Source organism: Labrus bergylta, chromosome 24, assembly GCF_963930695.1.
Source record: "Labrus bergylta chromosome 24, fLabBer1.1, whole genome shotgun sequence".
Taxonomy (NCBI): domain Eukaryota; kingdom Metazoa; phylum Chordata; class Actinopteri; order Labriformes; family Labridae; genus Labrus; species Labrus bergylta.
The window spans coordinates 4,719,494-4,745,789 of record NC_089218.1 but is presented as its reverse complement, the minus strand read 5'-3'; the positions used below and the strand labels follow the sequence as shown (position 1 = coordinate 4,745,789).

The 26,296-nt window shown below is 46.1% G+C and overlaps 1 protein-coding gene and 1 long non-coding RNA gene across 3 annotated transcripts in view; one reads left to right on the top strand and one right to left on the bottom strand.

The window, feature by feature from the left end:
• Positions 1-11,773, top strand: part of LOC109995113 (lysine-specific demethylase 6A-like) — a 27,208-nt gene extending 15,435 nt beyond the window's left edge. For both annotated transcript variants that reach the window (XM_020648719.3, XM_065951789.1), the window contains 17 exons: positions 1,880-2,011; positions 2,116-2,187; positions 2,287-2,394; positions 3,333-3,710; positions 4,160-5,106; positions 5,660-5,789; positions 5,879-5,984; positions 6,086-6,291; positions 6,400-6,461; positions 6,783-6,857; positions 6,990-7,138; positions 7,362-7,476; positions 7,569-7,756; positions 8,665-8,806; positions 8,903-9,029; positions 9,498-9,668; positions 10,429-11,773. In XM_020648719.3, the coding sequence (XP_020504375.2) occupies positions 1,880-2,011; positions 2,116-2,187; positions 2,287-2,394; positions 3,333-3,710; positions 4,160-5,106; positions 5,660-5,789; positions 5,879-5,984; positions 6,086-6,291; positions 6,400-6,461; positions 6,783-6,857; positions 6,990-7,138; positions 7,362-7,476; positions 7,569-7,756; positions 8,665-8,806; positions 8,903-9,029; positions 9,498-9,668; positions 10,429-10,458 (3,138 nt within the window). In that variant the 3' untranslated portion in view covers positions 10,459-11,773. The remainder of the gene's footprint in view (positions 1-1,879; positions 2,012-2,115; positions 2,188-2,286; positions 2,395-3,332; positions 3,711-4,159; positions 5,107-5,659; positions 5,790-5,878; positions 5,985-6,085; positions 6,292-6,399; positions 6,462-6,782; positions 6,858-6,989; positions 7,139-7,361; positions 7,477-7,568; positions 7,757-8,664; positions 8,807-8,902; positions 9,030-9,497; positions 9,669-10,428) is intronic.
• On the bottom strand, positions 11,704-26,296 carry LOC136178142 (uncharacterized). Its single transcript, XR_010665503.1, has 2 exons — positions 25,681-26,296; positions 11,704-14,743 (listed from the first exon to the last, which is right to left on the bottom strand). It is a non-coding gene; the product is annotated as an uncharacterized lncRNA (long non-coding RNA).

Genomic DNA, 26,296 nt, shown 5'->3' with positions numbered 1-26,296 from the left:
AAAAACCTGTATTTTTATCTCATAGAACATGTCAGCTGCTTTTGAAAATTGAGGCAAGCAGATGAGGAGCAGCATGGATGTTCTAAAAAGGTTAAATCACAGTTTTTGTCATTGGAGTCTGGGAGCGAGGATTGGAGCTGAATCTTCTGTTTAAAAATGCATCTTACTCTTTTAGAAAATGGCACATGTCTGCAGGGATTCTTTGACTTCTGGTGTTTGGAATGGTAGAAATACAAATCTGAGCCTGTCCAGAGCAGCACTAAACAGTGAATTAAAAAAAACAAAAAAAAAAAAACAGTTTCAGGTGGCAAACTTGTTGAACCTGCACCCGCCTCTGTTTGCTCTTAATCTGCTTTGACTGGGAGAGCTCGCCCTCTCCAATAGAGATTAAAGTGCTTTAATTCTTAAAAAATCAAGCGGCTGTGTTTTATAATCCTCACGCTTATTCAGTCTCTTTTGGGGGGGCTTCTGACCCCTCAACCCCCCTCCCTCAGTGTGATCGGTGAGGTCGTGCTGCCGTAGAGAGTGAACACCCAGGTTTCCCATTGCCTCTGTCCATCATCCTCCACCTCCCCCTTCCTCTCCTCTCCTCTCCCCCCTCCTCCCCCCTTCAGTAGTTGACCTTAGATGTCCTGCAGCTGCTCTCAGAGCCTCAGCAACGCCCCCTAGTGTTCCATCACCACCACCACCACCACCTCTCTCACTCACTCACGCCCTCATCAGACAGTAGATGCAGGTAGCTCCGTCATGTCCATGTGTGTGTGGGAACTTTGTCGTGTTGCTTCTGACAGCGTTGATGATTAATTGGCTTCATGGGACGTCGATCTCAATCGGTCAGACGTGTCTCCATACCTCTCCATGATGGGGAAATTAAACGAAATGCAATGAACGAGAATAATCAGGAGTAGAGTTGACATCCTGTGCAGCTTCAGGCAGATAGTACAAACAGAACAAAGCTTCAAGGGGGGGGGGGGGGTCACTTCCAAGGCAGGGAACGCCCGTCCCAGGGTCCAATAAAATCCACAAAGATAGACGCTATTCAAAATCCAAAGCGAAACAGAAACAACTCAAACGTGACTCTTGATGCCAATCTGGGTGACGCAATGATTTTTTAAAAAAAGCGTGAAACGTGACGGTTGTTCAGCTTGAAACGGCGTGTGAAGCGACTAAAGTTCAAGTATTTCATGATTCTACATTCATAGTATATCATGCAGTGATTCTGTTTGCGCCCCCCCCGCCTCCCCTCCCCTCGGCTTATTGCAGAACATGAATGTGTCATGACCCTGAATCAAAGGTGAAGCTCGATTTGATTGAATCTGATTGTTAAGAATTGTGACACCTCCCCCTCTACAAGCTCGTGGTCCGTTGTTGATCGAGGTGAGTTCTGATGCTGATGTCCCCCCCCCCCCCCCCCCACACACCGTCGCAAGTGCTTATTCAAGCCTGTAGTCCAGAGCAGAGCGCCCCCTACTGGGCTGTTGGTAAAGTGACCCCCCCCCCCCGTATACACCGGGGTCTTTTTCTCTGTATGTCCTTCTTGTTTGTTCCAACATCCAATCACAATATCCGCTCTCCATGTTTCTCTTCTCCTTGTTCTCCATCCCTCGCTTTGCTTTTACATTTCACCTCGTTCCCTTTTTGACTTATTTTCATTTTCCTGCTTTCAAAAAATATATAATCGTGCTTGATTGCTTCTGTTTGATTTTTTTTTTTCTTCCCTTCCTTATTTTTATGCCCTCTCATTTACGTCTCTGTTCTTTTTATTCCCCCTCCTTACGTTTCTTTTGCCCCCCCCCCCCCTCCCCTTTTTTTATTTTCTTTCTCTCTCGCCTGCTCCCCGCAAACCTCCCCGCTCCCCTCCCTGCCCCTCCTTCTCCAGGCTTGCAAGCCCAATCACAGTGCAGAGGGCGGGGGCTCGGGTCCGTCTCTGCCCCCTCACGTTGGTTCCCTAGGCTCGCCGGAGGACCAGTCCTGCCCGGCCAAGAGGAGGAGAGCCTCCAGCCCCGGAAAGGTAAAAGTGTGGCCCTGTTTAAAAACCATGCATTGGGATGTGTTCTGCGTTCTTATTGGATGTAACACCTTCTTATATTACACCTGTGTGTGTTTTTTCTTCAGGCTGATTCTTGGGCCAGTAACTCAGCACAGCAGCCAGTCCCCAGCTGGTACCTCTCCCCACAGAAGCTACAGGTTCATAACATGTCTCATGTTTTTTTTTTTCTCTCTCTGTATTTATTGTTTCTGTGTGGATTCAGCTCTGATTTATTTTTGCTGCATTCCTGTGCTCAGGTGCTTGAACAGTTGCGGAGTAACCGGGCCAGCCTGAAGCCCCCACAGCTGCAGATGTTGGGGCAGCTGGAGGCTCAGCTCACCATGATGCAGCAGCACCAGCACCAGGTAAAAAAAAAAAACCCTGATCTCTTTATTTTGCTCTGGTCAGACGTGCTCCTACAGCTCCTGTTAATCCTTCTATACTACTGAATGTGAGTGAGTAGTGCTCCTAGCAGCTAATGTGGCTAAAGTAGAGACTAATGCACACCTATAGCATTAAATATAAAGGCAAGCGGTTATGTCGCACACCCATTCAAGGAGGCTATAGTTAGAATCCGACCTCGGCCCTCTGCTGCATGTCATCCCCTGCTCTCTCTCCTCCCAACAATTCCTGTTTCTCTTCAGCTGTCCCCTCTAATAAAGGTGAAAATGCAAAAAAAAACAAAGAGTTAAAAAACAAAATTAGTTAAACAATTAACCAAACAGAAACTGTGCAGAATGAAATACAGGAGAATATTTTGAAAGATGATGATGACATTGAAGGGTTAACGCCTAACCCACACTGTAAACACTTTGAGACTCATCATCCGCCCGTAGTATTCAAATCTGACCCGTGCGAGTCCCTTCACGCTGCGTTTAGGTGTGTGTGTGTGTGTGTGTGTGTGTGGAGGCGTCGGCCCGCTGTGGTTTGGCACGTTTTCTTTTTTTCAACAATACAAGCGAGTACAGGAAAGTGTAAACAGAGCGAGTTCGGAGTGTGAATGTGTTAGCGGTCTTTGTAGAGCTCACTCATCCTGTTCAAAACTCTCACCTTCAAATGCTCTTTATCCTCCAAACACAAAGCGATATGATGACCTCTGTCAGAGAGAGAGAGTGGAGTGACATGCGGCAGGTCTACAGGTCGGATAAGAACCCAGTGCGGCCTCCGTAACCACTAGGCTGCCACTTTGAGCTAATTTAACACTCCTTTGCTTTTGTTGCGACATTTCAGTCCGTTTCCAAACCAGATAAAAACTCCTTTCTCCTTCCCCTCTGATTGACGGCTTTTTCCTCTCCTTTCACAGATGAGACAGAACGCCTCAGGAGGTCAGGTGCGCCCCTCCCTCCCCAACGGCCCCACCACCAACTCCCTCCCTTCCCCCAACCCCAGCCTCCACGCCATCCGCCCCCACCTGGGACCCCACCGGCCCCTGTGCCCGCCGCAGCCGCTGGCCAACGGTCCGGTGGGCCCCGGGCCACACGGACACTCAGACTCCCTCCCCGGGAGCAGTAACAGTAGTAATAATCAGTCAGGACCCACGGCCACAGGACCCAACGGAGACGTGCCTTACCTGCAAGCTGCCGGCGGCGGCGGCGACGCAGCACTGCTACCTCACACCTGCACAAGCACGCAAACACAGGACGCCGCGCCGCGCCAGGCCCTGCACCTAAACTCCTCTCAGGTCAGGACGCCCACACACTGATACGATGTGCTCCAACACTCGAGCTGAAATGAGATTTTAAATAAAAGTCCCTCGGGCTGTGTTCAGCTACTCAGCTCAGAAATGAGGATATAATTCGGTTTTATCCCACTGACCTACTTGGCTGTGGAGTAAAAAACTGTCAGAAAGCGTTGAGAAAAGCCGTCAAGTGGTTTCAGGAAATCAAGCTGTGAAATCCCTCCCATGAGACTCCGGAGAATTAAAGCAGTGTCATAAATATATCTGGTAGTGAGCCACAAGATGGACGTAGAGATTCACCTTGCAGGCCGGGTCTCCCCCCCCTCCCCCCCATGTGGAATCATCCAAACATGTTTACTGTAAAGAACATAGTAGAGGAGAAATACATGTTAGCATACCTCACTGTTTGAAAGATGTCGGCTGTATAACGTTTTTTCCTTTTCTTCCCTCAGGGGCTTCAGAAGGGGTCTGCTCCCCATGCGGCGAGCTCCAGTACCGAGGGGACCCCCTCTCACCCCCAGATCCCCAACTCCACCACCTCCCTGCTCCCCAACAATCAGGTTGGACATTCCATTAACGCCCCGTCGCCACGGCAGCAGCAGCAGCAGCAGGCCCACAACCACCTCCCCTCCCCTCCCTCCCTGCCCCCCTCCTCTACCTCAGGTGGAGCAGCACCCGGTGCGCCCGCTACCAAAGATAGCAACACAGCCCTCGCCGCGTCGCTCGGAAACGGCGGCTCCGAGGGCAAGACGCCGTCGCCGCCGCCGCCGCCACCTTCGGCTGACGGCAAGGCGGAGCAGGCGGACGGCTTGGCCAATCACGTGCACTCGGAAGAGGGCGGCAAGGCGGCCGAGGGCGGCGAGAAGCTGAGCCTTAGCGCAGACAATCCTAGACTATCCGCCCTGCTGGGGGGGAAGAACCCCGAGGAGGGCGAGAGGCCGTCAGAAGGGGCCGCGTCCGCGGCGTCAAGCACGCACGAGTCCCACAAGAAAATCAACAACATCCACCCGGCGGTCCTGCCCTCCACCCCCCACGCGCAGGGCAGCTCAGCCGCTTCCTCGCCCATCTCAGCCATGTCCACCGCCACGCCATCGCCCAAATCTACAGAACACACCCAAACAGGTGCCCAAAGCCCCGCCACCACCTCCACCTCCACCTCCACATGCGCCGCCACCGCCGCCACCACCACCACCACCACTACCGCCACGTCCACTGTTCCTGCAGTGAACGGTAACGGCAAAGGAGGAATATCCGAGGACTCTCAAAGCCCGCTGAAGGCCGAGCCGCCTGCAGTCACCAGCCTCAAAGCCACACCTCCACACGGACACAGCTCTTCCTCGTCATCGTCATCGTCGATATCCATCTACCCCAGCTCCACAGACGTGCTGAAGGCCTGCAGGTAAGACTTTTGAACCCGTGTGCGTTCTCTCCAGAGGGTTAGAACCATTTTAGCGCTCTCTCTCTTTTTTTTTTTTCTGTGTGAATTTTGAGAGAACACCCAGACTGTTGGAGAGCTGGTTCTTGACACTGTCCGTATCTCATTGCCTTCTTGGTATTCCCGCCGTTCTGTCGCTCAAAACCTCCCTCCGCACTCGCATAGTTTGACTCCATTTAAGAAGAAATCTGATGTTTCTCTCGCCAAGCTTGTTACATTATTAAACATCAAAAGGTTGAAAGGCTTTTTGGCTGCATTCAAAAACTCTGCAGATGTAGAGAAGGCATGTGTTTTTGTGTGATGATGTCTCCCCCTAGTGGATTTGCAGAGCACCTACAGAAGCAGAGGCACATAGTTATGTAACTGTAAACAACACCCGAGGCTACTGGGCAGCCTTGTTGCCATGCAGATATTATTCCGCACCGCTTCAGTTGGTTGGACTTTGACTTTTCATCGGACGGCTTTAAATCGAGTTCTTGTTAGATTTTAATTTTTTTTTTGCATGATGCTTGTGCAGGAATCTCGGGAGGAACGGTCTCTCCAACAGCAGCATCCTCCTCGACAAGTGCCCCCCGCCCCGGCTGCCCCCTCCACCCTCACCAGTCCTACCCAAAGACAAGCTCAACCCCCCGACACCCAGCATCTATGTGAGTATGAGCCTCTGAAACATCTGTATTTAACCAGATCAGCAGGTCCTTATATCCTTTAAACTTCCTGTTTCTTGTCCGCAAACCAGCTGGAGAACAAGAGGGACGCTTTCTTCCCCCCTCTGCACCAGTTCTGCACAAACCCCTCCAACCCTGTCACAGTCATCAGAGGACTGGCTGGAGCTTTAAAACTGGGTAAGTGTTTTTGCTTACACTACCTGTTGTACGTGATTATTATTATTTTTTTTTAGTGTTTCAGTCACTCAAGTATTCTTTTGGCTTCCGTTTCTCCGCAGACTTGGGTCTGTTCTCCACAAAAACGTTGGTGGAGGCCAACCCGGAGCACCTTGTCGAGGTCTGGACTCAGCTCTCTCAGCCCGCAGACGAGAACTGGGACCCGAGTGGGGTCAAGAAAATGTGGCGCTGCGAGAGCGCCCGCGCCCACACCACCATCGCCAAATACGCCCAGTACCAGGCTGCGTCCTTCCAGGAGTCCCTACGGGTCAGTCCTGTGTCCTTTCGCTTCAGGCATCAGTTTTGACATGGGGGGAAAAAAAAACAAACAAACAAAGAAGACGAGTTGGTTGCAAACTTTCCTGTTTCTTTTCAGGAGGAAAATGAGAAGAAGGCGCTGAAGGAGCCGTCGGACGCGGAGCCAGCATCTGCAGAGAGGTAGCTCTTTGTTTTTAACTTCTTTAGCTTGATTGTTTTGGGCTCATTAGAAGGCTCCAGACTCTGAGATTGCATTCGGCCCAGCAGAGAATTTGGTTTCGCTGAATTGTTTTACGGCTTGAGTAATGGTTTCAGAAGCCAGACGATATCCAGTCTCAGTTTGGGGGTTTTGGGAGTCACTGCCCACATAATTAGCTTTGAGACACTATGTCATAATCTTTGGCAGACGTTCCCATCATTTCTGCTAACCCCCCCCCCTCTCCCATTTCTTAACTCGACTTGAGTTGTGCGACTGACGATTCTGTTTTTGTTTCTTTTCAGTGTTGCACGCAAAAGAAGGGGACCGTTAAAGCACATCAAGTTTGGAACAAACGTCGACGTGTCGGATGAAAGAAAGTGAGAGCACGTCTCGTCTCGGCATTTTGTCTGATTGTTATTTGCTGTTGTTTTTTTTTTTTTTTTAAAAAGCTTCAAAATCGCTCGATTAGGATGTTGTAAAGGCCGCTTGTCTCGTCTGATCTCCACCAGGTGGAAGCAGCAGCTGCAGGAGCTCAGTAAACTCCCGGCCTTTGCTCGAGTCGTATCCGCCGGCAACCTGCTCAGCCACGTCGGCCACACAATCCTGGGCATGAACACGGTTCAGCTCTACATGAAGGTGCCCGGCAGCAGGATAGCAGGTACACACACACACATACACACACTGTATTTCTGGATTAGTCAGGGATGTGATTTTCCAAATTGATCCTCAAAAGCACGGATGCTACAGCGGCAGGCTCAAGGCGAATCATTTGGAAATGGCCAAAAGAAATGGCCGACTCCTGAGCTGCCCTTCATATATTTCCCTGTCTTTCATTTTGTCGCTCGTCAACGACTAAACGCCTTTGCGTGCGTCTTTTCCAGGTCACCAGGAACACAACAACTTCTGTGCGGTCAACATCAACATCGGCCCGGGGGACTGTGAGTGGTTCGCGGTTCCCGAGCCGTACTGGGGAGTGATGAGCAACTTCTGTGAAAAGTAAGACCGGAGGAGAGTGTGAGCGCAGAACGTGGAGGAAAAACAAAAAAAAGGGGCAAATCAACAACTTCTGTTCCCTCCCTCACATTCAGGAACAACATCAACTTCCTGATGGGTTCGTGGTGGCCCAACCTGGAGGACCTGTACGAGGCCGACGTGCCCGTCTATCGGTTCATCCAGCGTCCTGGAGACCTGGTCTGGCTCAACACGGGCACCGTGCACTGGGTGCAGGCCATCGGCTGGTGCAACAACATCGCTTGGAACGTGGGACCTCTCACCGGTACGTGCTGGAATGTTTGGACATGTGGTTTAATGTGAACGGCGGTTCGAGCAGCTCGCTGTCTTCTCATGTTGAAGTGTTGAGATGCGGCATGGTGCAGAGCAATGTGCTCGTGATACAGTAGGGAAAATAGTCCTGGACTGAAGGGGGACCACAAGTTGTGTTACCTCGAGATGGGACAGTCGACAGAGAGAGTGGGGAAGGGGTCACAGGTCAGACTCAAACCCGGGTCACCCAGCCCTCTCGCGCACCAAAACCACCAGGCGACCGGAGCCCCCACAGTCGTGCGAATCAAAAAGAAAAATCCACACGACGTATTAAAAGCATTTTTAGAAGATTGCTTGTTGTCATGGTAACGGGCATGAACGGAGACTTTGAACAAATCGGTTCGTGATGCAGATGTCTCTGAATGCTCTCAATCTGTGCATTTAAAAATGAAAATCACTGCGGATCTGTCGTCAGCCGGCCGTGTGCGTCCGTCGTGTTTCGTCACAAACACGGACGTTATTGTGGCGGCGTGTAGCTTCACGACTGATAACTTTACGTTTCTTTGCAAACAATAATGAGTAAAAAAAAAAAAAAAGTTACCCTGCTAATTGTGCCGGCAGGAATGATGATATCTGATAGGCTGACCTTTCCCTGTGTTTGTGTGAAACGCTCTTTTAGCTGATTGGTGACCTTTTTAAGCTGAGAACGGAGCTGATTACAGCAGGTCTCATTTCCTGTCTGCAGCAGGTGCACACCTTTCAGTCGTCTGTATGCTGATGGCATCAACACACTTTGACATTAACAAAAGCGTTTTCCCAAATACCTCGCCCTCCACTCCTCAAAAACGTCCTCACAGAACGCCCCAAAGACAACTCTCTGGTGCGTCTCGTAAAGTCAAATGTGTTGTTCTGTGTTCGCAGCCTACCAGTACAAGCTAGCCGTGGAGCGCTACGAGTGGAACAAGCTCCAGAGCGTCAAGTCAGTGGTTCCCATGGTGCACCTCTCCTGGAACATGGCTCGCAACATCAAAGTGTCCGACCACAAGCTGTTCGAGATGATCAAGTGAGTCGCACGGCCCTTCACTGTCGCCACTTCGTCCGCACCACCTGTGAGGATGTTCTTGTGATCTGACCCGCCGCCGTTCTTTTGGTGTCGCAGGTATTGCTTGCTGCGGACGTTGAAGCAGTGCCAGTGGGTGAAGGAGGCTTTGACGTCCGCCGGGAAGGAGACGCTGCTGAGGCCGAGGACGAGGGACGAGCCGGCCCACTACTGCACCATCTGTGAGGTCAGTAACACACACACACACTCGGGGAACATTTCAGCGTCAGGAGTGTGAAATTTAACACGATTTCAGTGTAAGCAGCTCACACTTTTTTTTTTTTCTTTTTAGTATATTTTAAAAAACGGCTTAACGTGTGATTAACCGCTCACATGCTGAGCGACACTTCCACTCTCAGAGCGATGCGTCTCCTCGTTCTGGACGCCGTCAACACTTGTGATCAGTCGGTCGATAGAGAATGAATTAAAAGCCGTCTCCGTCTTTGTCCAGAGTAATTAGCGGCTATGCTAATTGGTTTATGTGAATGCAGGGCTTTTATTCAATGTGTCCACATCCCATTAAATGTCTGCTCAGTAATCGTTCTGTTATTCTCCGTCTGTGCAGCAGCTGCAGGAAGTGTCTCTCCTGCAGCTTCGATGAAAAGCTCAGGGGTCAAACTGTCCTCTCACATGTGCTGTGTTTTGTGTCGCGCAGGTGGAGGTGTTCAACCTGCTCTTTGTGCGCCGCGAGCTCCTGTCCAAGAAGCAGCACGTGGTCCACTGTCAGGACTGCGCCCGGAAAGGCAGCGCCACGCTGGACGACTTCGTGGTGCTGGAGCAGCACAGGATGGACGACCTGATGCAGGTCTACGACCAGTTCACATTAGTAAGTCGACACGCAGAGGGGGATGAACACTCATGACCGTTTCTGAGAGTTTACTAAAGGAACAACCTGAACATGTCACATCAACGTCTGTGTTAAAGATGCCGCACGTTCTAATTAAACGTTTCCAACCAATCAGAAACAAGGGGACTGACTCTGTGATGAAACGCGTCTTTATTGTCAGTGCGCAAGAAGCGAACGATGACGTGCTTCGAGCCAGATGTGCAGACAGGCCGTGAGGTGCAGAGTGATGATGAAATAGATTTCTTGAAGGCACAGATCAACGCAGTAAAGACAGATCATTCCTCTGCCTGCAGCGCTTAAAATGAGCTGCTGTGATGTCAGATATTGGGAGAGGCTGTGATACATGCAGCTGTTTTAATATCAAGTACCGGGTGTGTCCACATGGTGGTGTCTTCCTGCAAAACGGGGCTGTTTGTAGACGGTCTAGGGACACGTTAGTGAAACATGGTATAGTGTGTTTTGCAGGATATGTGACCTCTTTTTAAGGGCGCATTCACACGAGTCAAACCAACGGGACTTTAGGGGGGAAGCGTGTGTATACAAGGCCTTTTTGTGAATGCATTTTAAGTATTGAACAACCCTAAGATGAAGCCCCTAATTTCCCGTGTCCTCTGATGATTGCGGACCTTCGTCGAGTAATTCTACGTCAAAGGAAGGTGTTTGAATTAAAGAGCCCTTCTGTCATGGCACATGGACCTCAAAGTGATGACTTACTGGGTGTGTTTTCTTCTCTCCCCAGGCCCCTCCTCTTCACTCATCTTCATCTTGACATTAGGCGTCACCTCCTCCTCCTCTTCCTCCTCCTCCTCCTCCTCCTTCTTCTTCTTCTCCTCCGGCTGTGGAGTCATGACGCCCATGTTACAGGAACTTGTATTAAGATTTTCAAACAAAGAACAAAACAAACATCCACATACGCGGACCATTTCTGATATTCAGGAAAGCCGAGGCCGTCTCTCTAACCCCTCCACTCCCCCCGCGTCCCGCCCCCCCCCATCCCCCGCGTCCCACCCCCATCTTCTCACCGACGGCCGGAGGCTGAGGCGGCCGAGTGTGTCTGTCTATGCAACCTGTTGTGGAGCGAAGCATCCGGAGCCTCACCCCCTTTTGTCCAGAGGGGGGCGCCGGGCGAGCTCGCTAACAGGACTTATTTTTCTCTCTTCTCCCTCCCCTTACCCGGCCCCCCCTCTAGTGACAATGGTTCCGCCCTGTTTTAATGGAGGACTTAATCAAAAACCGGTTGGGAACAGAGGGGGGAGGAGCTTCTTAATGCGTGATAAAGAATTGTTTTGTAGATACTTGTTAACTGTCACAACTGGCAACACCACCCCGTAAAAGACTACTGACTTGACCACCTTTTTCTCCCTCTCTTCTTCTTCTTCTTCTTTTCTTTCGATTCTGGTAACAGGATGAAAAGTCGACTTTGTTTTCTAGAAATGTCCCCTACATGTTTTCTTCCCCCCCCCCCCTTCCAAGGAGCACTAGCCGGAACTTTTTCTACGGTAGATCGTCGTTTTCAGACCGCAAAATTCTCCCCCCCCGAAAAAATTTGTAATGTGAAGAGTTTAGGTGATTTTCTTCTTATTCTTTTTTCTTTCTTTCTTTCTTTTTTTTTTTTTTTTTTTTTACAGCTTTTATGTTTTATCTTTGTCTCGTTCTTTTCAAAACCATGTTTGTTTCTTAGGTAAAAAAAAAAGAAAATAAAAAAAAGAGGAAAACCTTAGGAAAAAAAGCGTACTAGCCAAGTCACAAAGAGAATGGGTTGCACATAGACTTATGGAATAAAAGTTTAATTTGTGATTTTTTTTTTTGTTTCTGTTGTTTCTAATCTTGATGTAAATTTACACTATTTATAAATACATATTTATTGCTTGAAAATATTTGTTGATGGAATGCTGTTATTTTTTCCAGAGTACCTGCCATTCAAAATTTGAAGGAGTTTTGTCATTTTAACACGACTCCTCTTACATTTTCTATATATAAATACAAATTGCTTAGCAAGCATTGTACAGAAACGGACATTTAAAATTGTTTTATTGTTTGAAGAATGTTTTATGAGTCAATAAACACAAAGTTGTCAAATTAAACATGCGTCCGATTGCTTCCTCAGTTACACCGTTTACAGCATAAAACACTTACAAAAAAAGATGATGTGTTTGAGTACAGGCCTGAAACCCAGCAGACAATGTAGCTGTAGACTGACACACACAGAATCCTACACTGTATGCCAGGTCCAGGACTTCCCCAGCATCTCCAAATGTCATCATCATTTCAACTTACAATTCCTGCGGCCACCCAGACTACCCACAAAGCCTCGCATTGACCCTCCTCCTGACACCGTTTCGACTTTACAAATCAGAAAACATCACAAGAAAAGCGCTCCAGCTTAAAGGAAGTATGTGCAACTTAACGAGTCGGGTTTTGATGTCATCATGGCCACCAGCGGAGACCCAGTAGCCAGATGTAGCTGCTGCCAGCCCCACAGGATCTACACTGACTACTGAGCAACCGCTACGCAACCCAGTGGCTCTTCGGAGCTCCATTCTGAGCCAAAATGGCCGCCTCAGGAGCTACGTTTGAGCCATGACGGGAAAATGAGGAGAATTGGATTGACACAGCTTCAACAAGCTGGGTCCCTGGTGTAATAATGCAGGTGTAAATAATAAAACCAATAATATAGTTACAGTTAAACAAAACAATACAATTCAAAATACAAAGAACGTAACGCTAAGAAAAAACACTCAAGTCATCGTAGTTTTATACAGACAGAAAAGAGAAACGTTGCAAACAATACAGCAATTTTCCCATTTCACCTTCACCTTTAAATGCTCCGTCAATATTCTCTACATTGTGGTTTTTAATTAACAGGGAGATGATTCATTGAAAGCATCTCGTATTTAAAATTAGAAACAGATTTGATGTTTTGTGTCTCTGTGAATCGTGCGTTACACCTGAGAGGTGGCACAGACGTTAACGTGATGCATTTCTGCTACGTTTTCCGAGCTTCACTCTGATATTACTTTGTCACAGAGGGGCCAGGCATGAGAAACAAATAACGAGAAGAGCAAGATGTTTTCGGCTGTGTGCACTTTGAGAATAAAGTCAAAGAGTGGATATACAATTTCAAAAATAAAGTCGACATGTCAGGAATAATATTCTACGGTGTCCCTGAAGTCGTAAAAAGTAAAAAAAACAACTAGTTTTTTACTTTTTGGGGCTGAAGGGACTTTGGAGTATTTCAACCTTATTCTCGACATTTCTACTTTTTTCTTAAAAAGCATTTTGACTTTCTTCACAACATTTTGAATTCTTCTTGACATTTAGACTTTTTTTTTTTTAACTCAAAATTTAAACTTTTATCTCAAATGCATACCCTACTGAAAACAAATCTTCCTCCTATCATTATTTACTTCTCATGTCTGGTCTTAAATCCTGGGCGTACGGATTAAAGTAACCTGAACTCTCTCTGAAACTCTACAGCTGAACCTCTATGGAGGTAAAAGTTAGCCGACATAAAAAATAAACATTAAAAAAAATAAAGGTCATTTTGAGCCCCCCAAAAAAGAGGCAAAACACTGATAATGATGAAAGATTTTAAAACAACTTAAGTGTATTTTAAGATACCATTACTTTTTTTGACTTCATTTGGACTGTTAGCCTGTTAAATACACACAACACTCCATGTTTTGCATGCTACCTAAGACAACCACATTTCCCATGAGCCTCTGCTGTTTTTTTTTTTAGAGGTTCAGGACATGTTAGCATGGTGGTCCACAGGGAAGTATGTTTCCACACACATGCTAGCAGTGTTCTTATGTAGTGCTAGCATTACTTTATTTGTGTTTATTAGCTTGATAGCAACCAACATCTACTAAAAAACACCACAAAACTGTTAGCACTCATCTGTAGTTTATGGCTATCTGTCAAAATGTTAGTATGCTAACACACCTCAAACTAAGCTGGTGAACAGGTGAGTGTCTGCTGAACAGGAGCTGGATGGCACAGGTGTCAGGTTAGCATGCTTCTGTTAGCATTTAGCTCAAAGCAGCCTCACAGAGCTGCGTGCAGAGTTTTTGACATTAACACTTAAGCTTTAAAGGCTTTATATGCAATCTGGAAACACAGTTAAGCAGTGAGTACAGTATGTTATTCTTCTTTTCTCTCGTCCCTCGATTAAACAACTTTTATACACGAGGGGAGGAGTCAGCCGGCTGTATGGGCGATGTAAACAAACTGAAGATAGGACTCTGAAAGCATCACAGACAGTGGCACTCGGGTGTTACACCCATTGTAGACAGTCATGACTCACAGAGTTATTTTCAGAGGATAAACTTGATTTATATTATATTTAAGTGTAAAAATCATAAAGACTTTAACCCTAAAATGGTTTCTGTATCCGGGGGGATTAAAGACATTTGACATGGGTGGGGTTGAGGGCCGTTAAGGGGGCTGCACTTAATACCCTGAGGTACACTAAAGGGAGGGTTGGAAGTTCTCAGGTCATGTGACTTTAAGCCAACATTTAGATAGATACAAATCATCTGCATCATAATCCAGAATGGCAGCATGCGGTGACAAAGACACCAACAGTGAACTTAGTGCTGTTAGTTTTTCATGTTTGTTGGCGTTTGGTGGGATTTTTTAAGAGGTGAGAAATATCAATTATTCTTGATTTGACTCATGTCTGCTCATTTTGGCTCTAAGGTTTTTTGTTCTTCTGTTTCCTCGCAGAGCAGCATGGGGAAGATTACCTGAGATCTTAAGGGGGGGGGGGGGGGTTTAAGCAGATGTAAACAGTACGGAGCATTTAAAGGATAAGGTGCATGTGAAAAAGAAGATAAGCTGTCATTTCCCCCCCACCCCATCATCTTCTTCTTCCTCTGCTCCTCTCAGTCCTTCTGCTCCCACGCCGAAACCAAGATGGCCGTCAGAGCCAGATTGACGCCCAACGCACACGCGCACGTACGTCCATATTGACGGTCACAGATGGACGCAGGAGGACTTTCCATCGCCTTTCCCGGAGGGTCCATCTGCTGTTTCGATGTCTGACAGGAGCCCTGGAACGACAAAGATGTCACAGTAGGTTTATTATTTAAATATATTTCAAGAGTTTCACTGTGGAAAAAAAAAAAGACAACAAGATGGCCCATGGGAAATCAAGAGGCAAACATTTAATATGCAGTGGTTGAAAGCAGCGATTAGAGCGTCGTTCTCCGCTGTGCTGCGGCGTCTCTCTAACATTTTGACTCTCCGCCTACTCCTCTTTGACAATTTGTTCGCGTGGGCAGAAAAACTTGCGATTCTAGGAAACAAAATGTTCCTGTTTCAACACAGGAAGTCTTCATCAGTTAAGACGACGAAGACTTCCTGTGACAACAAAAGGCAGGAAACTTAAGTTTGGTGATACATTGACAATAATGTGTTTCAAAAAAACAAAGAGGGTGCACAGGGGGATGCAGGTGGGAGCGATGTTACACAATAAGCAGAGGCGACTGACTGGGTAACTGGGTGACTCAACAGGTAACTGACTGGGGCCCCGGACCAGTAGGGGGGGGGCCCCGGAGGGCTGACAAACATAAACCAAAGCAGTGCCCCCAAAATGTGCAAATTTTTGCAATGACAGTCGGAAACCTCCCTAAGAGGGCCCCATCTGACAGCGCTCATTCTCGTCGCCCTGCTGCTGTGAAAACCAAAGTTTGTCAACAAATGAAGATAAAGAGGAATCATCAAAGAGAAAATTGAAACGTGAGGAGTAATCGTCGGGACACTGGCAGATATGATGGTGATGGACGCTGGTTGGAGGGCGCCCCAATTGAGGGCCCCACCAGACTCTAGAATCGCCCCTGCCAAAAAGTAGATCTGTTATACTGAATATCAGCACGGCTGGGATTCCTAATGAACATGATACAAAGCAGGAAAATAGTGTCCTTCCAGTTGTGTTTTTACAATAGTGATTAAGTTTGGAGGGTTTATTTGCCCTCTTCTGTCCATTATTTGTCACTATCACTCCTGGGTGGTGGTGGTGGGGGGGGGGGGGGGGCTGTTATTCTGAACATTGCCACTGCGTTTGTACAAAAACAGGGTGAAAATCTACGGCTATTCCTCGCTCGCACATGAAACATGCTAACAAAGAAAGAAGAGTTGAAACACTCCTCTAACTTTTCCGCTCCACCTTATATATCCTCTGTGCAATCTGGCAATGATCCAGCAGAGAGGTATGTGAACTCTGCCTGCACCGCGCCACAGCCCCCCCCCCCCACACTCCCTCCATCCCACCTCCCCTCTCCCTCGACAAATCCACAGCGCCTAACAATGTCTCCCTGTGTCGCGGTGAGGGGGGGGGGGGAGTGAGAGAAGGAGCAAGCGAGAAGGAGTTAAACCAGCAGTGTGATCATTGCCCTCCTCCTCCACGCCGCCCCCTCCTCCTTCCTTCCTGTTCCCCCCCACCCCCCCACCCCCCGCCGTCTCAGCCCGGTCTGCGTTTTGCATTTCCGCTTTTTTGTGAGAGACAGGCAGGTGGCCCTGACTACTAATTTTACTCGTTCCAACTGTCTGCCTGCGTTTCCCACAGCTATCTATAGACGCCTGCAATAAACCAAGTAGGTCAGTGTGTGAGACGCAAACACACACACAACACACACACACACACACATCAGGCCCTGACCTCTAAAAATGTCTGACTCGTCCATTCATCCCACCCCTGTTGCAAAATGATCCTCCCTGATTTGCTGTTGGTCTCAGCCAATGGGAGAGCTTCCTGCTGCCCATTCATAAAACCAGGGTCATTGATAATAAAGTAGCAGGGCTATACCGTCTTTACATTTCATTATAGTGATCTGCACTTCTTCAGAAGTTGTACTATCCTGAATGAAGAGTGTATTTTCTCTCTCTTTGTACCGTGTGAGAAAGTTCTCTTTAGAAGAATATCTGACTTTTATCAAGATTTTTGCCTGGAGCTTCTTTCCGTTTTGGGCATTTTGAGAGTTTGCGAAATTCATCTCGGAGTCGAGTCCATTACGTTTTAAATAAATAATTTTCGGCGTTCGGCTTCATTTCTCCTCACACACAGACGCACGACATTCCTGTGTGTTTAATGAGTAATGAAGAGAGGGCCACTCAGGACTCTGATAATCTCCTTTTTTGTCGGCCTATCGCTCGGTTTCTCCATCTCTCTCAGGTTTGACGACACGCTCGCTCCCTGAATCCACCGCTGTGTTTTTTCTGCCCCCCCCTTAATTACAGCCCCTGCTCACTTTCTGACCTGTTCCAGTGTTGAGTTTCACGTTTAAATATAGGAACGTGTGACCGTGTCAGAGTGGCCCACTCATACGGAGCCTAATGTGTGACATCCAGAGCACAGACCTTTAGCACTCATTCATACGAGCTGAATGGATCCTTTTTATAGAAACTGGGTGAAACGTTTCCACTGAATGCATCCCTGATCAACGTGTTTTCACTTTGTGTAGTCCTCCTTGTCCATCTGTTCTTACAGAAGACAGTCATGTAAATCCAGCAAAACACATTCAGCTCAACCTGAAAACCCCCAGAGTTTTGTGCAAGTGTGAACAAGTCTTATACCTCCGGGTTATGAGAAACAGAAATGTTTTTGAACACAATTTGATGTTAAAGTTTAATTCCTCCCTATTCATCATACTATGATTTTGTGCGAGCTGCAGGATCAGTGTGTTACCGACTGAGTGCAACACTCAGTCTCAAATTACAGCTCTTGACATTTAAAGCCATTGGTGTCTTTAATGTCATACATAATAACACAGAAGCATCTATTTGATGTTTTTAATGATATTGTTGATAATTCACAACCGCATGAGGACAGTCTTCTTGAAATTACTAATTTAATCGATCCCTATGTGTCATTGTCTAAGTATAAAAAGACTCAAAAACGTCTTTGAAAACACATTTGGAACTGTATTGATACAATGCCATACGATAAGATATGATTTGATACGACACCCTCAATTTTCCTACAATGAAAGAACTGGAACATATTTTGCTGCATTTCGACCATGTTGTTTCTGTAGTACTAATTCCTGCACTTACCAATTTGTAAACGCTGATATTTAAGTAGATTTGTTTTCCCTTAACGTCGTCTTTTGGATGTGAATTTTCATAAAAGCCATTTACTTGTTTTTTATAATCAAACCCACATATTTGTGCATTTATATTTCTTTATAAAAAATATTGAAAACATGGCATATAAATGGACAAATTCATGAGAATCTAAACTTCTATACCAGGACTTCTTTGTGAAACAGGAGGATGGACGGAGAAGTTGTAGTGTTGTAGAATTCAGCTCGAACGTTGTCAAGTTGTTTAACCCAAAAGATCCTCTTAAGACGGATCCCATTTGGGTGGAAACCATTTCACTGAATCAGTGACTGACGTTAAAATCACAGATTTATTGTAAATGATATAAATAATACGACATGAGGGTGTTCTGCTCCTTTAAGAATTACAAAAGAAAAATGGTTGCTCTTCAAAATGTGGTGGTGAATGAATGCTGCTTTGTAAAAAAAAATCCATCCTCAGTCCAATGATTTGATATGTTTGCGAATGAGCCGTCCAAGATAAAAAAAAAAAGAAAGAAACCGAGGTGCTACCCATCGCTATGGAAACGGGGGGTAATTAGCACAGAGTGGTGTTCAGAGAGAAGGAGAGAGTGAGAGGCAGCGTGATTTTTTTTGTATGTGTGGGATGTTGGCCTGCTTTCAAGAGATGAGCAGAATGAGAGGAGGAAGAGGAGGAGGAGATGAAGGAACGGTGGACTCAGTGCAGGTTTCAGGTGTCGTTTCAGGCAGAATAAGACAATTACTTCTTCTTCTTCGTCTTCTCGCTGGCTCAATTTGCACAACTGAAAATGATTAGGAAATTAGCAGTGTTTTACGAGGACAGATTTCCTCAGATTGTCTTTACTCAGCCTCCCCCCCACCCGAAGCCTCGCTGCATGTTTAAACAGCGACCGAAACTGAAAATCTGGGTTCAGCTGTTGATCTGGCTCACGCTGCTTCAGTCCCCCGTGTCCTACGGATGTCTGTCCATCTGTTGGTCATGTGACGCGAGTTTCACTGATTTGATTTCTGATGACGGCTGGCTGCAGCACACAAACTCACATTGTGTTCCAGCTTTTCAACAACAACCTTTTTAAAAAAAAAATCAGAGTCTCATAAGGTCATCGTGCTTTGTTAATTCAGTGCATGAGGGCAGGAATTTAGGATGGGCCATTGTGACATTTTAAGATGTCAACCAATTGATTACCATGGAGGGAAAAGTTTCAGTTTTGGATGACAATTTTCGAAATTGTCAACCTTTTAATTCACAAGTTAAGAAGGTGAATATGTCTGTCCTTCTGAATAACAAAGAGAAGTAAATATAGACCAAACTCTCATCTAATTTTTAAACTTACAACTTCAACTGTTCAGACTGTATCTTGAACCTTACCCGTAAACATTTCCCAAAGGCTGGTATAAGTCATTCATCTATGCTTGAATTCTGAAATAGATGGAAGTTTTTTCCAGTCATAAAACTATTAAAGACTTGAGGAAAAGTGGTTTAAAGTCTGTGTTGGTGGCAGCGGTTGGCTATATGTTGCACCCTGTATACATCACAGCGGCCATGAGTTTGAATCTGACCTTTACTCTTTGCTGCATGTCGTTTCCTGTTTCTCTTCAGCTGTCCTATATAAAGGCAAACAAGCAAAAAACATGTTGTAATCACTAAGAGTATGTTTTGGTGTGTGTACAAGTTGAGCAATTTGTCATAATTTTCGCCGATACTAAATTGTACCAGTGCCTGGCACCATGCATTATACATTTGCTTGTTTCCAATTGTGTCCAGTGGCCACTTGTGGTACTGCAGCTTAAAATCGTCATGATTCCTCATCCATTAAAACCTTTTATTCATTGATGTTTTACATTTGTAAACTTAACCAGGAGTTGAAAAGTAGTTTCATTCTTAGACAATGAGAACTGGTTTGAAATGGGTGAAATCATCACAACTTTAAGTCTTACTTGATGTACAGTATGTGCAAGGAAAGTAAAGCACTAAATTCATGCCCGATATCCTTGTCTTGATACATCCATGGCTGTTATAAATACCCCTTTCTGCACCTTTTTCCCCTCTTCATTTCCACTTATATGTACAGCTGCAACAGCAGCGTGCTACTGGTTGCTCAGAGCTAAAGATTATCCGTCGAGTACCTTGCTCAAGGGCCCCTAAAATGACCCCTGAAAGTCCTCCATGATCCGCCCCCTCATACAGCTGCTCTGTCCCCCTGCATCAGTCAACAACAAAAAATCTAATCCAAAAACAATCCTGACAATGCTTAGTGCATTTTCACACTGCACACACTCACACACACTCCAAACACCCACACAGTTGGCACACAATTTGCTGCTGTTCTTCAAACGTCGAGCGGCCCCTCAATCACTCTCTCCTCCACAACAGCTAATGGCAGCCAGGAGCCCACGGGCGCGTATATGCTAAGAACAATTATGCAGATGTGCGCTAAAACCACTTTGGTGGTATAATCCAACAATCAGTCCATTACAGTAATTGTCATTAGCGAGTGGGCGATTACGGCTCCGACAGAGATGCTGAAGAACAGGCAGAGCTCCGCTTGTTTTATGCAAATGTGGCAAGCCCCATTTAATGTGTCAAATGTAATGTGGCTGTATTTCTAAAGTTAACGGCAAACAAGGGAGTGTGTGGGACCACCTGAGGCTGAACAGACAGGTGCTGCTAACAGTTAAAAAAAGAGTTTGATGGAAATTAGAAAGGTTTCTGAGGGACTGTAGAGAGAAGTGGGGCCAGAACAGGGGGAGCGTTTTGTTCTTTTTTTTAATAAAGGGTTGAGGTCTGTAATGTTCAGGAGACAAGGTAATGGCTTAAATGATCCCATGCTGTAGATTTACATGGTCTTTCATTATTTTCTTGCACAAGAAAGAATGAATAGTAAGGTTAAAAACAGGATCTTTGTGTGTGTGTGTCATGAATAATGATAGGAATGTTTCTCTATATGCAGACGATCACAGTTATTCCTGTGTAAGGAGGCTTTATGTCCATGTGTTAAAGAACCACTAAAATCTTTAAAGTTAATAAAACTGTTGGCTATTGGTAACTATTATTCCTGTATGATTTGGGCTATCTAAAAAGTATTGATCAAGGCAACTGTAGAGAGGCATTTACATGTACTGCAATGTAAATTCACTGTTTTTGTGTGGATGATTTTAAGGAGGGCGAAAAAAAACAGCCATTTCTAATTCAAATAAAGTATCCTATCTTGACAAATAGTCTGTAAGGAACCATTCTCTTAAAGGCAGGGTTGGTCGTTTTTGAAAACAATTTTCAAAGTGCTCCCTCAAAAGCCACGCCCCTCACTTACATGCACGAGCGCCGTTGCTCCAGAAGTGGACCTCAGCTCATCGCTCTATTGTGTAGAAACTACGTCTTCTCATGTCTCATTCAGTGGTTAATAAACTCACAATAGAAACTCTGTCATCGGTGACGGGGTAGAGAACGAGCAGGGAGGCGTGATTGGTTCATCAGATTGGTACCTCGTTGGTCAAAGTTTTTACAAGCTTACAACTGCTACAGATGACAGATTTTCCTTGTTTCTTTTTCAGAGAACATGAGTTATTAATTTCTGTCAGGCCCTAAAGACAATTTCAACCAAAATCTTAAAAAGTGGATCTGGAGAAAATTACCAACCCTGCCTTTAAGTTACCAAACACTGTGTTGGATTTGGGTTATGTAAAATGGATTGCTTGAGGCAGCTGTAGAACAAGGTAGAGTTCCCTTTTATCAATGGCGTTTGGTTGCTTTGAAGAAAGCGATAAAACGGCCATTACAGGTTTAATTAAAAGTATTCTTCCCTGACTAACAGATGTATCTCTGTAGGGATTCTTTCTGTAATGCTGTTTGGCCATTTGAACAACAATCTGAGCCTGACATTAGTAGAAACATGCACTTTGATCACGCTTTGATTTGCCGTCCACATAATGGCTCGCGATTAACTACTGCTAGTCATTTTTCTAGCACAGCTGAGTTTGTCAAAATAGTGTCTAGTTTAGAAAAACACAAAGTTTTTTTCCAACGTGATCGTCGGTTTGTGATTTAAAAACCGCATTTCAATGCATAAACACGGCAAGAATATAACTTTTAAAGTCCAACCTGATTTTCAGTTCCCCATGCCCACCATAATAACTTGAATACAGTCTTGAATAAATTTGCAAAAAACATTAAGAAAGGAGAACGTTTTGGGACAAACAGCTGGTAGACAGATACATGATGTAATGTTTTGAATGGCTGTTAAATGTAGTTCCTTCCTCTATAGTATCACAACAGTGTCCTTTTATTGGGACTTGGTGGTTTCCCTGTTGTATCCGTGTGTCATATTTGGAGGCACCGAGGTCAACTGACCACTTTGTCCGGTTGTAATGCACCAGCCGGCTGCTTATGGGTGTCATGTGAGGAGGCAACATGTCAGCAGCTCCAATAATGTGGTTAACTTAAAGCGGAAGGCGAGGAATGTATCCTAAACTCAACCCCAGTCCCCATCACCTCCTCCTCCTCCCCCCTTCAGTCATGGGTTCTCCGCTGGGTAATCGCATACCAAAAACACAAGAATTTCCCCCTCGCTCCTCTCCAGGCAGGGGCTACCTCCCCCCCTCCCTTCCTCTACAAGCGTCAAGCTGGATGCATTTAAACAGGAACAAACCGGAAGAATGTTAGTTCTTTACATTTGAAATAAAACCCTCAGGAATGTTAAATAAATCCAGGTTTAGCTGAATATTTAAGGATTTAAAACGTGTGTGACTGGTGAATTAAAAACCCATTTCCAAACCACCTCTGGTAGATATTGTAGAAAAATGACGTGATAAATGGTTGGCCAAGTTGGCGACATCTGCGTCCAATCAATAATATTCATTGCAGGAATTGTAGAGTTGATTGACAGTTAACTGACAAAAGACATTACTATCAAATACTGACCTGTATTGTACTGACATCTGGTGTTCCAGCTGTTTCATTTGCACAATTACTTTAAGTTTCTTAGTTTTTCTGAAAAAGAATTGTGGGAATTGCCGTTTTTTAAGCTGATCGAGGAGTATCAGTATTTAACAGTCAGGCCTTTTCATTTCTTCAAATTAAAGCTCCTGTGAGGATTTTTTTGTGTCCATTTTTTGCAACTCCTATATCGACTTGCTTTTTTTTCAAACAGTCAAATATATCATCCATGAAGAATCTTGGCCATGGAAAAGGTTTTAAAAAGACTGTACCGGCCTGGCGCAGTGAATTACTTAGTTGACCACCTACCCGGTGCCAGGTGATATGCGGGCGCATTCCAATTTTAAGGAGAAAGGCTAACCTTACAGAAATAGTTGGTCTTTATGTGATTTTGTTTCCTTTCATTGCTTGTAAAGAGGAAGCAATGTTATTTTCAGTTTATTTCATAACCACTTAAATCTTAAGAGGAGCTTTAAGTCAAAATTGTACATTTTAAATAAATATTTTTCATTTACTGGATTTAGGTGGAAGTGACCTGCTGCTGCCAGCATTAATGGTCTAATGTATGGGACAATGTGGGAAAGTATTTCCTTTGTTTGCGTCACTCTTGCGAGTCTTTCTCACTTTTATTGTGAAGCACGTAACCGGAAGTGTACGTTTACGTGCTGCTGACTTGCCGCTCGTGGCAGCGGTTCAGACATTGAGAGCGGTTCCCCAAACGGCTCCTAATGTGAAAAATACAGAGAAAACGCCGGGCGCATTCCTGAGACCCAGAGACATCCATGCCCGAGCCTGACACACGGAGCTGTGTGTGTGTGTGTGTGTGTGTGTGTGTGTGTGTGTGTGCGCGCAAGCCGTGCGTCTCTGCGGGGGTGGAGTGCTTGGAGACCACACACTTTGCGCATTGCCCCCCCTCACACACACACACACACACACACACACGGGACCAAGCAGCACACTTTGCCCTCAAAGTAGCGAAAACATTCAGAAAAAGGAGAAACACAAGTGACTGTTCGATAACGCTGTAGATGTAGATTCAGGTGGAAAGAAAGGAAGAGTTCGATTTCAACCCAGTGAGGACTGAAATGTGCTCCTGGATGAGCCCCGCATGGCCAAAGGAAAGCCGAACTGAGATGATGAGGTAGTTTTTGGCAAAAAAAAAAAAAAAAAAGTGAGCGATTAGTACTGACACTAGTCTCCCGTTAAGATACGAATACCGGGTTTTGACGTTTTCCAGCGCGATCACACGCCGCGTTGCGCAATCGGCACGGAGAGGCTGCGATCGGCGGACGAACGAACGAGCAAAAAAGTCTATCAAACTTCCCTTTTCTAACACCAACCAACGACTCGCCGAGCCCGGGGAAAGTTGTTACTCCCTCTCGAGGGAGATTAAAGCGTCGTATGAGAAAGTGTCTCCACTTACCGTGGCTGCGTCTGCTGGCCGCATGTCCCCGTGAGAGCGCCGTGCTGCTGTGCGTGTGTGTGCGCGCACAGGACGCATACCGATACTAGAGGTCGGAAGCGCAGCGCGACACGTCAACGCGTGTTTGCTTCCATATCATAAGGGGGGGGGGAGGAAGGGTGGTGGGGAGGGGGATACTTCAGCTGCTGCCTGGCTGAAGAAGGGGGGGGTGCAGAAAACTGTGGTCCGGGGACCTCCAAAGGAGCCACAAGTGAATGTTGTTTAAAGTGATGAAGAGGAGGCAATGTTGCGTGAAATCAATGTCAGTTCATTAGAGATCCAATCCCTGCGTCTGATAGGCTGTTACTGAAACTTCTAATGGAAGTCCCAGCCTGAAATGGGAGAATTGATTGGAAAGATATGGGATCAATTAGGACGTGCGTGTGTGCAGCTTCTTTACATTTTAAGCGTGTTTGTGTCTCTGAAATGACATAAAAATACAGTTTTCATACATTTTCTTCCTTCATCACATTATTACATATTATCCACTGAATTGAACACTTCAGTTTCAGCTTGTTGCTGCTTTTCTTAATGTTGCAAACTTGAGTTTTTCGTCCTACCCGTGCGCGTTAATCGGAATAGAAGGGTGTCAGATTGAAAATGTCTCCGTGTAATTCAAAGAAACCCGACCAACATTTCGAGGATGTTCTGAACGGTGGCCTGCGTGGGTCACTTTGTGCTTTCAGGGCTTCACCTATACGAGGCAGAATGCATCATCAGCAAATGCAGCTGCAGCTTTGTAACGCTCAGCATTGAAGGTTGAATCACCTAATGTCAAAACGGTAGATTATTTAATCCTGCCATAGAGGCTGTTTTTTCTTTTTTGTGAATGATTTTTTTTTTCTTTCTTTCTTGAATTTTCAGAACTGCCTGCAAAGCAAGCTTTTTGACGGCTCTAACGTCCCATATGGGATTTATTCAGCATGTGATGGAACAATGCAAAAGCACCACTCAGTGTGTGTGTCAATCCCTCCTACAACATCACACCGACATCACATTCATAGAAAAAACAAAAAAAAAACGCCAAATCACGCTCAAACACGCACGTTAATATGCAGGCGTCCTCTCTGGTTTCATCCCTTCTTTTTCCTCCCCGTGCGACAACTTGGAAAAACGCAAACCAAAAGTCTGTGTGAGGTTTTCCCCACCCTGACACCTTCCCAAACACACACACACACACACACACACACACACACTGGACAGTCTGAATGAATCCTGCAGCAGCAGCAGCAGCAGCAGCAGCAGCCTCGGAGCGTGCTGCTGTTTTTAATTGAACAGATAACAGACTGAATGGTTTTGTCTGCAGTGGACAGAAAGCCTAGAAGGAGATTTGTGCCGCTGCTGCTGCCGCTGCTGCTGCTGCACCGTGGAGACAAAACATCCCTCGCTCTGCAGTGGCTCAGAAAACACCGAAGCATGGGCAGCACGAGACCATGGGACAGGCATACAAATGGGCACCGTGCACATACACACAGCACGTAGTAAAGAAGACAGAAAACATGAAGCGCTTACCAGCAGGCTTCCTCCAGACTGTTAAAACCCAGGGCAACCCCAGACGCCGGCGTGATCTGCCTCTTTTATTTTCTCTCACTTTCTGCTTCTCTCTCTCTCTCTCTCTCTCTCTTTCTCTCTCTCTATCCTACAGGTATCCTCCTCTCCATCCTTCTCTCTCTCTCTCTCTGCTCTCCACCAGTCCCCACACTGATCTTTTAAGTCGACCAACCTCTCCTCTGATCAATGGGCAGCCGGCGAAAAGCGAGCGCTGCTGCCTCCACCTCCCCCAGCTTTCTCTGTGTGTGTGTGTGTGTGTGTGTGTGTGTTTGAGTGTGTGTGTGTGTTTAACTGCGAGGAGAAAGAAGAGGCTCCCAACCCACACAGCACTCTCCAGAGCTCTCAGCCTCCACAGTGCCTCATCAGTTGACCACTCCACACCCCTACGCATCAATTGTGTGCATGTGTGCGCACGCCTACACGTACAAACACAGCAGGGGGGAACATCACACACACACACACACACACACACACACACACACACACACACACACACACACAAATAAAAACCACATCTCTCATGTCACCTGAAGTTAATTTTTCGGGGGTTGGGTGCATTTCTTGAGAAGAGGGCAGA